Here is a 17295-nt window from a genome sequence, read left to right as displayed (position 1 = left end):
AGAAAAATTTACATATACCATGAGAACTTTGAAATCACATCCACATTGGTTACAGTTATGGCTCCAGCACAACATATATCTGGCACCATAAAATACCAGTCTTTGAATCACAAAGTGGAGAAGTATTGCTCGCAACTTAAGACATATCATGCCTTCCACAACCATAGCATGATCCAAAATGGTTTACAGCCAATGAAGTACTTTTTAAAGTTGTAATGAACAAAGCATGGCAACCAATTGCAGACAGTTAGCTCCCACAAACAGCAACGTGACAATGATAAGATCATCTGTTTTGTGATGTTGGTTGAGGAATAACTATTCGCTAGGACACCAGGGATATCTCCTCTGCTCTACTTCAAAAACAGCACCTGGGATCTTATACGTTCACCTGAGGAGGCAAGAAGGGATTTGATAGAATATCGAGGCAATAATTCTGCCATCTGAGCCGTGATTTGGAAATCTAAGCCACATCTGACCCTGTAACTGAATTAACAAGATTGTTCTGTATGGGAAGGAAAGCTCAGGCATAAGCGATTCAAATACCAAGTTTCATCCAGCAACAGAGTCATCAGAATTAGTGCAGTTATTTTTAATGAATTGCATGAAAGGTCATAATTTTCATGTTACCTGTACAAGTTCCTATTCTAATCTTATAAGAATTAACTAATTAAGTGATTTGCCAGCCATGCCCAAATCAAAGATAAAAACAAAAAGCTAAAAGCTACTGCGGATGCTGGAAATCCAAAACAAAATAAAAACAGAATTACCTGGAAAAACTCAGCAAGTCTGGCAGCATCGGCGGAGAAGAAATCAGTCAACGTTTCGAGCCCTCATGGCCCTTCAGCAGTTCTGCTGAAGGGCCATGAGGGCTCGAAACGTTGACTGATTTCTTCTCCGCCGATGCTGCCAGACTTGCTGAGTTTTTCCAGGTAATTCTGTTTTTATTATGCCCAAATCAAAGTCAACTCAAATAATTTTCCCAGAGGGCAAATCTATTCCTAATTTGAAATATTACTGTTTAACTGCAAAATTGTATCCAATAGTCCAAGGTTCAATTATAACTTCACCAATTAGTGGGAACCAGTGGCGTAGCTGTAATGTTACTAGACTAGTAATCCATAGGCCGAGGCTAATGCTTTAGGGGTAAGGAGTTCAAATCCCGCCATGGCAGCTGGTGGAATTTAAATTCAATTCATAAAATCTGGAATTGAAAGCTAGGCTCAGTAATGGTGAAATTATGAAACCATGAAACTATCACTGATTGTTGTAAAAAGCCATCTGGTTCATTAATGTTCTTTAGGGAAGGAAATCTGCCATCCTTACCTGGTCTGGCCTACATGTGACTCTAGATCCACAGTAATGTGGTTGGCTCTTAACTGTCTGCAAAGTTGGCCTATCAAGCCACTCAGCTCAAGGGCAATTAGGGAGGGGCAACAAATGCTGGCCTTGCCAGTGACACCCACATTCCATGAAAGAATAAAATAAGAAAATCTTCCCTATTCAACACAGTGAAAGGTAAAGAAGGAACTTTTCATTTATACAGCGCCTATTGTGTCCCGAGGATGTTCCAAAGTGCTTCATAGCCAATTATTTACTTATGAACTTTGGACACTGTTTTGTAATAAACGTTGCAACCAATTGTCAACATAAAAAAAGTAAGATCAACAGCCAGAGTGTATGTTTTGGTGGTGCTTTTGAGACAGGAATGTTGGCTAGGAGATTGGCAGAAATATTTGTTCTTCTGTAAATATTGCTCTGGAATCTTTGACGTCCACCAGAACTGATAGGTGAGGCCTCCGTTTAACAACTCATCCAAAAAATGACACTTCCAGCAATGTAGCACCTCTTCAATAGTATAGTGAAGTTAGTTTAGATTACGTAAGTAGAGCTTGATCACAAGCTTCTGAGTCAGTAGCCAGACTCAGCCTCGACTGAGCCAAATCCAACAGGTATGTAAACACATTCCAATACAATATTTGCCCCTTTCAAGCACATTTTGAACATCATAAATTAAAAAACACCCCTTGATCAAACATAACATATAAACTTTGAGAGCTGAAGACTTAAAGATTCATTCTATAGTTGTTCCTTTTACAAGCCACATTTGGCAAACAACTGCAGAACCGATTTAAGACCAAGGAACGTATCAAGCTGGTCTGAGCTTGGGTCAAATGCTCCTGGTCAGAAGGCTTTGAGTTCAATTCCAATACATGCAGTTAACTGCATATAGGTTGAAGGAATACTGCAGTGTTGGAGAATCCATCCTTCAAATGAAACATTAAAGCAATATCAGGTAACGTAAACATTAAAGATCCCATGGCTCAAAGAAGAGCTGGTAGTTCTCCAAATGTCTTACCTGACATTCCTCCCTCAAATCAATGCCACTAAAAACAAGGCCAGCAACGCATCTGATAAGGTTATGACTAGCACAGAACAACTGCCACATTTGCCTTCTTAAAAAGGTTCAACGCACGGTGTTGTGAAAACTTTGGAGATATTTGGATAATTACTGTATATTAAAAGAGGCTATATAAATGCTAGCTTACAAGTATTGCTGCTATATTAAAATTTCACACAATGTTAGTTACACTGAAATTCTACCTTAGATTTCACCTCAGATTATTTTGATGTAGAAAGGGCAAATGGAAAAAAATGTTCAATACAGACATTTTGTAGTTCAACCAGATTTCAGGTATGTATCAACTAAATAAATTAAACATTTCAATCTAGAAATAATCAGCAAGTATGCTAACCTACTGCTTCACTCTCTGATCAGTAGAACAGATCAAATTTTATGAGAGTCAAAATATGCAATTACATCTATTTACTGGTGGTATGGTTGATATTTATTTAATTCAAAAGGCGTCAGCAGGAGACACTGGGGAGTCAATACAATAATCAGATTGGAATGAAAAGTAAATTAAAGCAAAAATTTGTAGTCAGCAATAAATAGTGATTATAAAGTAACACGGACACATTTTAAGTATTTCCTTTCCTTTGCCCGTGGATCTGGGTGTTGCACAGGTTACAAGGCACACCAACCAACCCGTGTATATTTTGTCATGATGACTGGTAAAGAACCTGAGGCCACATAAGGAAACATTTTTTTCTCTTTATGCAGTAAGTTATGATGATCTGGAATGTACTGCACTGCAGATTTAATGATAACTTTCGAAATGAATTTGGATAAATACTTGAAGGGGAAAGCTTCTGTAGGGCTATGAGTGGAACTAACTGGATTGCTGCTCAAGAGCGTGCCAAATGCCTCTTTCTGTGCTACATCATTCTATGATTTTTGTCATGAAACAGCCATGGTTCATGATCGTCTTTTTCCCCTTATCTTGATGCTCAGAGGGAATATAACAATCTGACAAGATTTGATAATGATCAGGAGAGAAAAACAGTATAAATATTTTCTTGCTTAATGCTGTCAAAAAAGGAGACCTCCTTTTTTGGTTTCTGTCTCCAATTAAAACCTGAATTCATGCCATCATTACCTCAAGTTTTAATCTGACTTCTAACCAGCCTCCTTTCCACCACACCCCTTCACAAGCTTAAACTCATTTAAAGTCTGTATGCCCTCCCATCATGTGGGTGTACCTGCACCACATGGACAGCAGCAACTCAAGGCAGCGGCTCACCACCACCTTCTCAAGGGCAAAAGAGGGATGTGCAATAAATGTTGGCATAGCCAGAAACTCAATCATTGAATACATTTAAGGCTGGGATAGACAAGTTTTTGGTCTCTCAGGGAATTAAGAAATATGGGGAGCGGGCAGAAAAATGAAGCTAAGCCCAAGATCAGCCATGATCATATTGAATGGTGGAGCATGCTCAATTGCCACATGGCCTGCTCCAGCTCCTATTTCTTGTGACTGTGTGGCGAACACTCCTATTAATACAGTAACAGACAGCTGCATCTGCGACAGGTAGATCGGTGAGGACAAGATCAAGTAGGTCTTTCCCTCGTTAGTTCCCTCACCACCTGTCGCAGACCCAGTCTCGCAGCTATGTCCTTTAGGACTTAGCCATCTTGGTTAGAAGTGGTGCTACCGAGCCACTCTTGGTGATGGATATTGAAGTCCCCCCCAGAGCACATTCTGTGCCCTTGCCACCCTCAGTGCTTCTTCCAATTGGTGTTCAACATGGAAGAGTACTGATACATCAGTTGAGAGTGGGGGTGTATAGGAGGGGGGTGGGCAGAGGAAGGGAGGGCCAGTTTCCTTGCCCACGTTTGACCTAATACCATGAGACTTCATGGGTTCCGGAGTCAGTGTTCAGGGCTCCCATATAGTGGTGCCTGGGAAATTGTCTGTAAGGTCTGATTCCGAGATCATGACTATGTCCGGCTGTTGCTTCACTTGTCTGTGGGACAGCCCCCAGATGTTAGTAAGTAGAACTTTGCAGGGTCGACAGGGTTGGGTGTGCCATTGCCATTTCCACTGCCTAGGTTGATGCCAGGTTTTTTGACTTTTCTGTAGTGGCTTGATACAATCAAGTGACTTGCTAGGCTATTTCAGAGGGCATTTATGACTGAACCACATTGCTGTGGGTCTGGAGTCACACATAGGATGGTAGATTTCCTTCCCTAAAGAGCATTAGTGAACCAGATGGGTTTTTACAATAACTATGGTTTCATGGTCACCATCACTGTGACTAGCTTTCAATTTCAGGTTTATTAATTGGATTTAAATTCCATGTGCTGTCGTGGTGGGATTTGAACCCATGTCCCCAGAACATTAGCCTGGGCCTCTGGATTACTAGTTTAGTGACATTACTATCACCTCCTCATTTTTGAGATGGTGGGCTTGACATTACTCTATTCACAAATATCTACTATTCTGAATGATTTATTTTACACTGACCCATACAGACTAATGTGTTTAACGAAACTAAGTTAATGATATTGCTGCACTTAAAGTAACAGTCTCCATCTCAAAACAGCTTATATCACAATGCTAAAAACACTAGCTGATATAAGCTGTCATATGCATATAATAATTCTCATAACATTTTTCTGGTTTATTGTGAAGTAGGTTTATGGAAATAAGTAGTAGGGCCTGTCTGTGTGTGATTTAATTACATTTGGAGTCAAGCAGCCAAAAGAAGTTAGGTGCTTGACATGCTAATGAGTAAATATGGATGCTGGTTTAGCATGTAAGGTGTGAAGGGAATTTGCATTTTTAGATAGATGAAAGGAGATTTGGATTTCAAAGGGATTTTAATCTGCTTACAATTTGCCAGGTAAGCAAGGCTAAGGAATGCGCTTATTTTTCCCCCCAAAGGGTCCTGACAATAAATAGTAGCAACATGAAAGTTTTTATATTGCGAGGAAGATACAGTTTCAAGGACGTATGAAACAATAGAATTTACGTATTAAGGAGAAAAACATATATAAAGGAGAATGAGGCTGTGTGTCAGGAGAAGGTCCTGTGAGATCTAACAGAAGTGTGTGAAATAGCCTTAATGAAGCCTCCAGCATTTGTGCTTAAGTCTGCTGTCCACCAAAACTGAAGCTGGAGAAAATTCATTTGGAATTCCGCTGTCCAGGGTATTGTGTTAGCTTGCTGCATCTGTTTAAAATCTAAAATCTATTTTTGGACTGTTGCCTTAAAGGGGGAGTCAGGTTAATTGGAAATATTAGGAGATATTATAGCAATAATTTGTAGTCTTATGTATGTACTTGAAATCTTTTCTTTTGTTAATAAATATTTTAATTTAGTTTTTAAAAAAATCTCAAAGTCTTGGTGGATTTATTTCTTCTGAATTCAGCGCACACATCTTGAAATAAATACAAATTGCAAAACCGTTATGATAGTGCGATCAAGTTTCCCTCGTGGATTTGGTCCGCCTGGCACACATCATCTGCCGCGTCATAATAAAGCAATGTTTTAAATAAACAATTAGCAACATTTTAGATAAATAACATAAGGTTCATTTACTTACCCAATTCATTGAGACTTTGAGCAGCTTTAGTGATCTCCCTGCTTCCTCCCTGTAGCTGGCCTTGGAGCCGTTTACTCAGATACAAGATACGAATTATTCTTCGAAGCAAATCACAGGCTGCCTGAATGAAATTCAAGAATATTGGTTTGCTACAAGTCTTGGAAGCAATGACCCTGTAAATTCCATTTTTACAAAGTTAATAAGTTATCTTAAATTTTTAAAGTTCAAGCTGCACAGCTTATATTAATCTTAAATGTATATGACATTAGTATCATGTGTGTTTTTTTTAAAATCCAAACTCATAGTTTTAAACCTGGCTGTTATTCCGGATTCCAATAATCAACTTTCAAAATTTAAACACAAGAAAATCTAAATGAAGAAAACCTTGAAATGAGAAAAGCCCTTTTCACTCATCATGCCATTTACTTCTGCAATTCATGCATGAATACTTCAAACATAAGCCCGTCTCGCACCCCTACCATGGGTCTCTATGTTCTTTTCCTAACTAGCAAGTATATCAAAAAGAGCTTTCATCTCTAACACCCTTAATTCTCTTTTTCAACAGTTTGGAGTAAGGTCATTTGACCACAGATGGGTTAATCCTTCCCAAAGTAAAAAAAAAATATAACCCCCTCAGATGTTTTCCCTCCACCCCCACTGTGATGCAGGAGGATTTAGGGAGGGAATTTCACTCAGAGAGTGACTGCTGAAGACATGGTTGCCAATGTTGTGAGGAAGAAAAAGGATAAACAAGGCCAGATGGAACAGATAATTTGGGGCTGGAGGGGGGAAGAATTGTTCAAAAACAGAAATTTACAGAAAGGATGGGACACTGGGAGAATAGAAACCAACATAGACAGAGCAGACAGGGGTGATGGACATGCTGAACTTGGTGTGGAATAGGACATAGGCAGTGAACTGATGAGTTTAAGCTTCTCGGGAGTGGGTGATTGGAAGCCAGCCAGGACAGCATTGGAATAATTAAGCATGGAAGTAACAAAAAACATGATGAGTGGTTCAGATAATGTAGGGGTGGGGTGGAAGTAGGCAGTTAGGGAATAAGGGATTGAAATTTCAGTTTACGATCAAATAGCATAGATGCTACAGTCTGGTTCAACACATAAAACTGATTGAGAGGAAGACGGCAAACGTATGGTGTTTGAAGCAGAGGCCAAAGAAGATGGTTTTAGTCCTCCAGTATTAAGCAGGAGGAAATTATGGCCCAGACAAGAGCAGATGTTGGACCGACTGTCTAAGAGCAGAGATAATAGAGGAGTTGTAAGAATGAATGGTGGAGATGAAGAGCCAGAGTACAAATGGAAGCTGACCAGATATCTATAGTTAATGCTCTCATGTGGCAACATGTAGAAAGGGAAGAGGAGAGGGCCAAGAATGGCTCCCCTTGGAGAACTAGAAGATAACAGCGTGGTGGCAAAAAGAAAAGCCATTGCTGGAGATAGTCTGGCAGGTAATGGGATGGGTAGGAGCGGAACCACATGCAAGCAGTTCCATCATCGCTGAATCCCACACGATTAACATCCTGATGGTTATCATTGACCAGAAACTTAACTGGACCAGCCATATAAATACTGTGACGGCAAGGGCAGGTCAGAGGCTGGGAATTCTGAAGCGAGTAATTCACCTCCTGACTCCCCAAAGCCTGTCCACCAGCCACAAGTCACAAGTCAGGAGTGCTTTGGAATACTCTACACTTACTTGGATGAGTGCAACCTCAACAACACTCAAGAAGCTCGACACCATCCAGAACAAAGCAGCCCAACATCCCATCCACCAACTTAAATATTCACTCCTTCCACCACCAATGCACAGTGGTAGCAGTGTGTACCATATACAAGATGCACTGGAGAAACTCACCAGGTCTCCTTCAACTTCACCTTCCAAACCCGCGACCTCTACCGCCTAGGACATAGACAGCAGGAGCATGGGAACACCACCACCTGCAAATTCCCTTCCAAGCCACAGATCATCCTGACTTGGAACCATATCACCATTTCTTCACTGTCGCTGGGTCAAAATTCTAGAACTCCCTCCCGAGCAGCACTGTGGGCGTACCTGCACCAGATGCACCCCAATAGTAACAGGTAGAACAGAGGATATAGAGAAGGAGGAACTTAGAACAATCACCATCACTAGAAAAAAAGTACTGAGCAAACTATTGGGATTAAAGGGTGACAAGTCCCCAGGACCTGATGGCCTACACCCCAGGATGTTAAAGGAAGTGGCAGCGGAAATAGTGGATAATATTCCAAAATTCCCTAGATTCTGGAAAGGTTCCAGTGAATTGGAAAAATGGTAATATAACGCCCTTATTCAAAAAGAGGGGGTTTGGAGGGGGGGTGGGGGGGGCAGAAAGTAGGAAACTATAGACCAGTTAGTTTAACGTCTGTTGTTGGAAAATTGTTGGAATCCATTATTAAGAAAGTAGTAATGGGGCATTTGGAAAGTCAAAATGCAATCCATCAGAGTCAGCACGGTTTTATGAAGAGTAACTCGTGTTTGACTAATTTGCTAGAGTTCTTTGAAAATGTGACAAGCAAGGTGGATAATGGGGATCCTGTAGATGTAGTACATCTGGACTTCCAGAAGCCTTTGATAAGGTGCCGCACAAAAGATTATTGCACAAGATAATATCACACGGAGTTAGGGGTAATATATTAGCTTGGATAGAGGATTGGTTAACCAACAGAAAGCAGAGAGTCGGGATAAATTGGTCTTTTTCTGGATGGCAAGCTGTAACTAGTGGGGTGCCACAGGGTTCGGCCCTTGGGCCCCAACTATCTAAAATCTATATTAATGACTCGGATTCAGGGATAGAAGATACTACAGCTAAATTTGCAGATGACACTAAAATAGGGGGAAAGTAAGTTGCAATGAAGAAATAAGAAATTTACAAATGGACATAGACAGGTTAGGTGAATGGGTCAAAATTTGGCAGATGGAGTTTAACGTGGGTAAGTGTGAGGTTATCCATTTGGGTCGGAAGAATAAAAAGGCGACTTATTATTTAAATGGAAACTTCAGAATGCTTCAGTGCAGAGGGATCTGGGTGTCCTCATGCATGAATCGCTGAAAGCAAGTATGCAGGTACAGCAGGTAATAAGGAAGGCAAATGGAATTTTGGCATTTACTGCTAAAGGAAGAGAGTATAAAAATAGGGACGTGGTGTTACAACTGTACAAGACATTGGTGAGACCGCACCTGGAGTACCGTGCACAGTTTTGGTCCCCTTACTTGAGAAAGGATGTAATTGCACTGGAGGCGGTTCAGAAAACGTTCACTAGATTGATTCCAGAGATGCGGGGCTTGTCTTATGAGGAGAGATTGAGCAGTTTAGGCCTATACTCGCTAGAGTTTAGAAGGATGAGAGGAGATCTAATTGAGGTATATGAGATGCTAAAGGGGACAGACAAAGTAGACATGGAGTGGATGTTTCCCCTTGTGGGGCATTCTAGAATGAGAGGTCATAGTTTTAGGCTAAGGGGTGGTAGATTTAAATCAGAGATGAGGAGGAATTACTTTTCTCAAAGGGTCGTGAATCTGTGGAATTCACTACCTCAGAGTGCAGTGGATGCCGGGATGCTGAATAAATTTAAGGAGGAGATAGACAGATTTTTAATTAGTAACGGGTTGAAAGGTTACGGGGAGAGGGCGGGACATTGGAGTTGAGGCTGAAATGAGATCAGCCATGATCGTAATGAATGGCGGGGCAGGCTCGGGGAGCTGTTCAAGAAGATTGTTCACCACCACCAGCACCTTCTCAAGGGCAATTAAGGATGGACAACAAATACTGGCCTGCCAGCAACTAAAAAACCTTGCTGAAATTCATGCATCTGAATATTGTTGTGGTACGCAAATTGAGTGCTTTGGAAGGGTGCAGAGTAATCAAAAATGAACAGGCTGGATTTTGCTCTCAGAAGGAACACATAAGAAAAGCTGTGAGTTTAAGATTGTAGAATGTTTTAGGGTGCAAAAAATAAAAATGCACATATTGCTTTCACAAAAGAATTTTGACAATGTATTCCATAATTTCATAATCAGGAAACTACAAGTGCACATAGCAAAATTTTGCACATATCGGAGCTGTGTGCTCCAACTCCATCCAGGGGCATATGACTCACTGAGCTGTCTCTTGAAAGAGGGGTGAGGAAAGTTCTCAGCTGACATTTGATGTCTTCACCAAAGAATTGCTGGATGGCATCATAAGGATAGCCTTAGAATATCAGTTCTAAACATTCCTGAAAAACTGCTTTGTTTCTTTTCACAAATAATATTGAGTTGTTGGTGGACTTATCTGCAATCTAGCACACTTCAATTACCATCATTTCTGACTTCAAAATGCAGAACTGCAGTATATTCCAAAGTGATGGAAAATGCACCAAAAATGTTGAAAGTAAATAACACCATCCATGATCACGTTGTTCTTTAGAAATTTCTAAATGCAAGACTGCATAAAACTGCACTTTCGTGGGAATATTGAATATACCTGCAGTTTAAGGTATAACATGTTTGAACCTGTGAGTCAAAAAGTAATTGAACATATTGGTCAATGACCTATATTCGAGTCTGATTTTAAGTTGTAGGTTGCTTATTTTGAGTTGTCAGCATTTTTGTAATTTTATCAACTTTATTAAAGCTCAATTTTTATGAGCTTCCAGGAGCACAAATGATCACATCACTGGAATGAGTGCAGCCAAAAGGAAACTGAAGAAAAGTCACAGAGACTATGCCACTTTAAAAAGTTTTGATGCTGATTAAATCGCTCTTATAACCCTTCCCTTTCTCTGCAGTGCAAGAAACACTTGGGTGGAACTGTCAGTTCAGATTCTTTGGACTCAACAGAAATGCCCGCATCCAGCATGCACCTCCCAAACTTTACTCCGTCTTTGGCAATAAGATCCAAACAATAATGCTTTGTAGGGGTATGTGGGTTGCTCCATATTGCATTATAAATAATCTTTACTTAAATTATAGTAAATCTGCAAAAAGACTTCTTATCTACAAGGTCGTTATAATGGAAAATGCATTATCAATTTAGTCTATTATTTGTTTAGAAGTAGCCCTATTATAGAATAATAGAGTGGTTACAGCACTGGAGGAGAGTTAATTAGAGCCCAAAAAGGTAAGCCCTCCCTCTCTTTCCCAAAAGCACGACAGGATTCCAATTGTCCTCAGTTTTCAACCCACCAACTTCCACATTCAATGGATCATCCTCTGCCATTTCTGCCACCTCCAGTGTGATGCCATCACCAAACATATCTTCCCCTCCACTCTCCTTTTAGCATTCTGAAGTGACTATTCCCCATGATACCTTGGTCCACTCCACAATTGCCCAAACATACTTCCAGGTTAAACATATCAAGATTTACATGGACTTCTTTCAATTTAGCATACTGTATTTGCTGCTCACAACACGGTCTTCTTGTTGGAGAGACCAAACAAATTGGGTGACTGCTTTGCACAACACCTCCGTTCAGTCCACAGACAATCCCAAGTTTCCAACAGCCTCGCATTTTAATTGTCTACTTTGATCTCATGCTAACCCCTCTGTTCTCGGCCTACTGATTCAATGAAGCTCAATACAAGCTCAAGGAATAGCATCTCATCGTTTGATTAAGTACTTTACAGCCTTCCAGACTCAGTACTAAATTCAACGATTTCAGATTCTAACCTCTGCCCCCATTGGTTTCCTTTTCTTTGTATGTTTTGGTCTTACTCTTGTTGTTTGGCTTTTGAACGGCATCTGTTCGTTATTCTGACATTCACACCTCCTCTACACACATCTTTTGTTTTTTTATGTCGGATTACCACTCCCTTTGACTCTGCTTCACTAACTCTTTTGTCATTTAATGTCTCTTGTCTTCTTTCCTATCAGGGACTTTCCCTTTTGTTTTTTTCCCACCCTCATCCCTTTCACCAACTTAAGACAGTTCTAACTTTTCCCAGTTCTGATGGAAGATTATTAGCCTGAAACATTAACTCTGTTTCGCTCTCCACAGATGATGCCTGACCAGCTGAGTATTTCTAGCATTTTCTGCTTATATGTGACCTTCCACTTCTTGGTATCATGTACTCTATAACCTGCAACTCAACTGCACCACCATGATCAATATACGATCATCTGAATGTTATTTATACTGAAAGTGGCATTCATTTCTCCTTTTGAGAAATTTAGTTGTATAGCTTTATCAGAGAGTCTAGCAAGGTCTTTTTCAGTTTCATGTTTACGTATTTCAAGGCCACTCATACAGTATGTTTGTTTCTTCTGCCATTGTACTGGCCACACATATTTTACCCAACTTATTCAGTTTTTTTTTTCACCACCTCCTCCATTTCCACTCTCTTTCCTAATATAGTAAAATGAGCAAAATTAGCCCTTTCTGTTGAGTTTCAGAATCCAGGTCATTTACGCTCAGTTTATTATATTAAAGGCATTATATAAACATAAGTTGCTGTTCTTGAATGCAAGCTGCAAACAATAGTGAGCCAAACACAGAGCCCACTCAGTATTTCCACCCACCCAACATGACTCAGGGTTCTCATTCAACCAGTTTCTTATCCATTCTGAGGATATGCCCTGAAACTTGCAGCTTTGTAACTAACGGATTGTCGTCGGAATTTTGTTAACTGGGAGGGAGGGGAAATCTAAAAGCCCCTAAGGTTTATGATCAATGTACATCTCTTATGTGCAGGTGTATACTAATATGGTATACCTGTAATCTGGCCAACTGTGCAGTGCGAGCAACAATCTTGTTATATGGGTCAACAATTTTTCCTCTGATCCTGTTGAAAAAGAGAAAAAAAAAGAAATACTAAACAAGCAAATGATCAAGCTCAAAGGAAGCTTTATGCAGAACTGAGAATTATACATTATGAGGTTGTTATATTCTAAGAGCTTACACGCCAGGCATTTGAAAAAACAATTGATTCTAAAGAGTAGGAGCAGGCCATTGGGACCTTCAAACCTATTCCACCATTCATTGGGCCGGATTTTGCGGTGTCATTAACGGCAACACACTTGACATTCGCTGCAGCTGGATATTGGAGAGGACCCACAACTTCTGCAGTAAACATACGGTAGTGCACAAATTTGAAAGTTGTGATGGGCCAACCAATGTTAGTCCCAAAGGTTTGCTACTTCAAACAGCAAGTATGAAATCAGTGCAAACCTGGGTTAGCCTGCACTTTTAAAATTTTAGGTGCTTCTGAAAATCTTAAATAAATCATCCTGTAATCTTTTTTTTATTATTCATTCATGGGATGTAGGCGACACTGGCTAGGCCAGCATTTATTGTTCAGTGGGCATTTAAGCGTCAACCGCATTGCTGTGGGTTTGGAGTCACATGTAGGCCAGACCAGGTAAGGATGGCAGATTTCCTTCTTTAAAAAGGACATTAGTGAACTAGATGGGTTTTTAATGACAATCAGCAATGGTTTTGTGATCATCATCAGACTTTTACTGAATTGAAATTTCACCATCTGCCATGGTGGGATTCGAATGTGGGACCCCAAAGTGTTACCCTGGGTCTCTGGAATACTAGTCCAGTGACAATACCACTATGCCACTGCCTCCCCTCTATTACAACCTTCTACATTCCAGGGAATGCAAGCCCAATTTATGTAATCTCTCCTCAGAATTTAACCATTGGATCCCCAGTAGCATACCATTCCATTGTTGGCAAGCTTTAACATAGTGACAAAATAAGATTAATGCGTATTATATGCTCTGCACACCTAGCATCACCAACACCAACCAACCAACAAGCATCACTATATGAACCATATTGCTCTCAGTAACCAAAGCAACATGGGACATTGGGTAGCAAGTCTTCAAGTTAATCTTTTGAGATCCTCTAAGAATTCTTAACATTCAGGGCTTCTTTTCAATGACCAGTATTTTAATCAATTACATCTGTATCTCAACTCCATTTATCTGCCATTGCTCTGTGTTTCTTGATGCCCTTGGCTGACAAGAATATACTCAGGTACTGTGTTTATTCTATATACAAAGTTCGCATAATTTTTCAGAACTCTTGCTATTTTGGTCATATAACACTATATAGCTTGGGTCTTTTATTAGTTTCTATTACAACCCCCTAATGGTATGTGGTCATCATGTTGGACAACTGTTCAGTGAATCAGATCCAATGAGATTTCTGGTACCATTATTTCAGAGACAATTTGACTTCCGGTAGTTTATTTTAGTCAAAATGTTGAGCTTGCACTATACCTGTCAACAGTGCACTGCAAAGCAGCAATCCGGGTCTGCATCATCTGAAGAACACCTAAAATACATTACAGTCAACTTATTTTTGAAAAAGGATATAAACAGACATAAACATTTTCATTTATTCACAGGACATTTTGCTTTAAATCCCATTATTTACAGGAACAAAAATAAGTAATTCAACTTTTCAAGACAATTTAATTGTTCAATTAGATCATGGTTGATCTGTACCTCAACTCCTTTTACTCGCCTTTACTCCATTATCCATTGATACCTTTATCTAACAAAAACTTCAATTGATCCAGCATCCAAAGCTTCATGGGGGAGGCAATTCCAAATTACAACTACCCTTTGTAGTTCTTACCAATTTATTTCCTAACAATCTAGCTGTATGCCCCTTGGTTTGGATTCCCTCACCAAAGGAAGTAGTTTCTCTGCATCTACCCTGCAGAATTCCTTTATTTTTTAAAATAACATACTTTGCTCACCTCTTAACCTTCTAAACTGAAAGGAATACAAAACAACTTTAGGTAACATCCTCATAACATAACCCTTTAAACCTGGCATCATTGTGATACACACATCATGCCTGAGATTCAATGCCCAAAACTGAAAAGTTTTCCCGAATGTCATCTGACTAAAGCTGTGTATAACTCAAACATTGCTTGCGCGCCTTTTGTATTCCGACCCTCGAGATAAAGGCCAATATTCCATTAGCACTATTGATATTTTTGGTACTTGTGCATTAGCTTTCAGGGATGTGTACGTGAACACCTCAATCCCTTTGTACCTTCACAACATCTAATCTTTGGCCATTAAGAAAATATTCTGATTTGTCTTCCTTAGATCCAAAATGGATGACCTCATCCCTTTAATTCAGCTGGAAAACAGGTCAGAATGAATTCATCCCAGTTATTACACGGGCAAAAAACTTTGTAGTATCCAAGTTTCTGGCATTTTGTATAAAACAAAATTATTAGCATTCTACAAAAATGGTGCAGTGGTTATTTAATGTACAGATAATTAATATTGCTGAATCAGGTCATTCAATCCATGTTTGTTACTTTTTTTCCTGCATTTGGCATCTAATCTAATTCCACATTCTCATTATACCCAATAATAATTATTTTCTCAAGAAACTAATTTCCTTACAAAAGAATTTATGGACTTTACCGCAACAGCATACTGTTAACTTCACTCAGTCTTCCAGGATGCATCTGTTACTGATTAGGAGATTTACTCCACATTTGTCTATACTGTACATCATTTGAGTGTGTGTAACCCTGGGACAAAGGCAAAAGTGGAAACACATTCTATTCTCCAATCAAAATTCACCAAGAGCTGGGCACTCCACATTCAGTACTTTTGTCCTCCTACATCTTTAAATTTCGAAAGATTTGGAAAATCACCGCAGGGTGATCTAAATATGTGGGCAGTGACTAGGAAAATCAAAAACACTAACTTCAAAAGAGAAACAAACAAAAAACTTAGTTATTGGGTTTAGGTTTGCTTTAGTGAGGAATCCCTGAAATATTCCTATGTAATATAGAAATTGATTTTTTTTTAAATCACAAAATAGATATGGCTAAGGATTTCACTACCAGAGGGATACTGCAGATGTATTTAAGGGGAAGCGGGACAAGTATTTGTGGGAGAAAGTCATAGAGGATTACTATGATAAATTTAGGTGAGAAAAGATGGGAGGAGGCTCGAGCACAGCATGGACTGGTTGGGCTGAATGACATGTTTCTGTGCAGTACTTCCTATGTAATCCTGTATAATCCTATGCATTTTAGCACATCATTCCAAAGGCAATTCAGAGCATCACTCCCTGCCATTTTCTTAAACATTTCAGAGAAAATGTTGAATGATTCCCTCACAATTACCAAGCTAATAAGTGGCAAATACAAAAGTTTAAAAAAATACAACTCAAGAAAAATTAATTGAAATTACCTCATCATCTGTGAAATGTGAGACTCATTCATTGCAATCACCACATGGTTACCACAGATCAACAAGGAGCATGGACCACTTTTGAATCAACTAGTATATTCACTATGGCATCAATTAACTTAACAAGGGGCAAACAAAACCAACTGCATTCCTGCTCTCAAATGACCTGTGTTTACGAAGATTAGTGCAGAGCCCCATCAATAAAACATAAAATCCTTTAAACCGGGCATAAGATTAAGTGTATCTAAATGGAATTGACAGGGCAAAGGAAAGTATATTTCAGACTTACATCTTTACGCTGTTACTTAACATGATCAAATATATTTCAATGAAACCTGTAAATTAGGAACACCAGTGGCACTTGCATCACGTGTCCTTTATCTGAAAAACCGTAATTATCTGACTAGTAAACCAGATGATCCAAATGTTCTGGGACTGGCTGTATATTCTGCAGCGTTCCTTTTTACGCCCTCACCTGGGATTGATCATGCCTAATTCTGGAGTCCTATTCACTGTGATTTCAGTTCATTTCTAGTTTGTTGGGTTTCCTAGTCATCTCAGGGTTCTTTTCCATTGAGAAAGGGATGTTCTGATCCTGAGATCTGCTATGTTGGCAACCTGTACAAGTCAAGGCGTATGCTGTAGGTACCAGGCAGATTGCAGCCAAATTGCTGAGAGAAGATGGTGCATATTAGGGTCCTGCACACTCCTGAGCAGGACCCCCATACCATCCATGTGCTGAAGCTGCTAATGTTGGAAGTGCTGGGGAGAGGACTCTCTGGTGTGATGGCAGAACATGGTTACCAACTCTGATTGGAGGTACACCTGGAGATTTGATTGCATGATGTTCAGGCACATGACATTTTGACCATGTGACATAAAATCGAATTACATCTACAAATATTAATGAATTTATCTTACAATGATTGACTCATCTTTAATTGAGAATCTTTAAACTATTCTGCTCCAACACTTCTTGTATGAGAAGGTCGAGAACAGGAATCCACAAAGAGGTGATGAATGCAGATAATGGGAAACTATTCTCTCCATCTCCTGAAACCCCATTCCCCAGTCTCTCTTCCCCTCCACCACTCCTTGAGCACCAAATCCCCAGTTCCCCTCTCTCCACAACTTCCAAGCGCCTGCGATTT

At 39.7% G+C, this 17295-nt stretch overlaps 1 protein-coding gene across 4 annotated transcripts in view; it reads right to left on the bottom strand.

Moving 5' to 3' along the window:
- Nucleotides 1-17295, bottom strand: part of cog5 (component of oligomeric golgi complex 5) — a 99242-nt gene that overhangs the window by 76668 nt on the left and 5279 nt on the right. For all 4 annotated transcript variants that reach the window (XM_078553414.1, XM_078553413.1, XM_078553416.1 and 1 more), the window contains exons 4-6: nt 14195-14249; nt 12678-12747; nt 5947-6067 (exon numbers count right to left, since the gene is read on the bottom strand). In XM_078553414.1, coding sequence (XP_078409540.1) covers nt 5947-6067; nt 12678-12747; nt 14195-14249 — 246 coding nt within the window. The remainder of the gene's footprint in view (nt 1-5946; nt 6068-12677; nt 12748-14194; nt 14250-17295) is intronic.

The sequence above is a fragment of the Cetorhinus maximus genome, chromosome 12, assembly GCF_964194155.1.
Source record: "Cetorhinus maximus chromosome 12, sCetMax3.hap1.1, whole genome shotgun sequence".
Lineage (NCBI taxonomy): Eukaryota > Metazoa > Chordata > Chondrichthyes > Lamniformes > Cetorhinidae > Cetorhinus > Cetorhinus maximus.
This window is presented reverse-complemented; position numbering and strand designations above follow the sequence as displayed.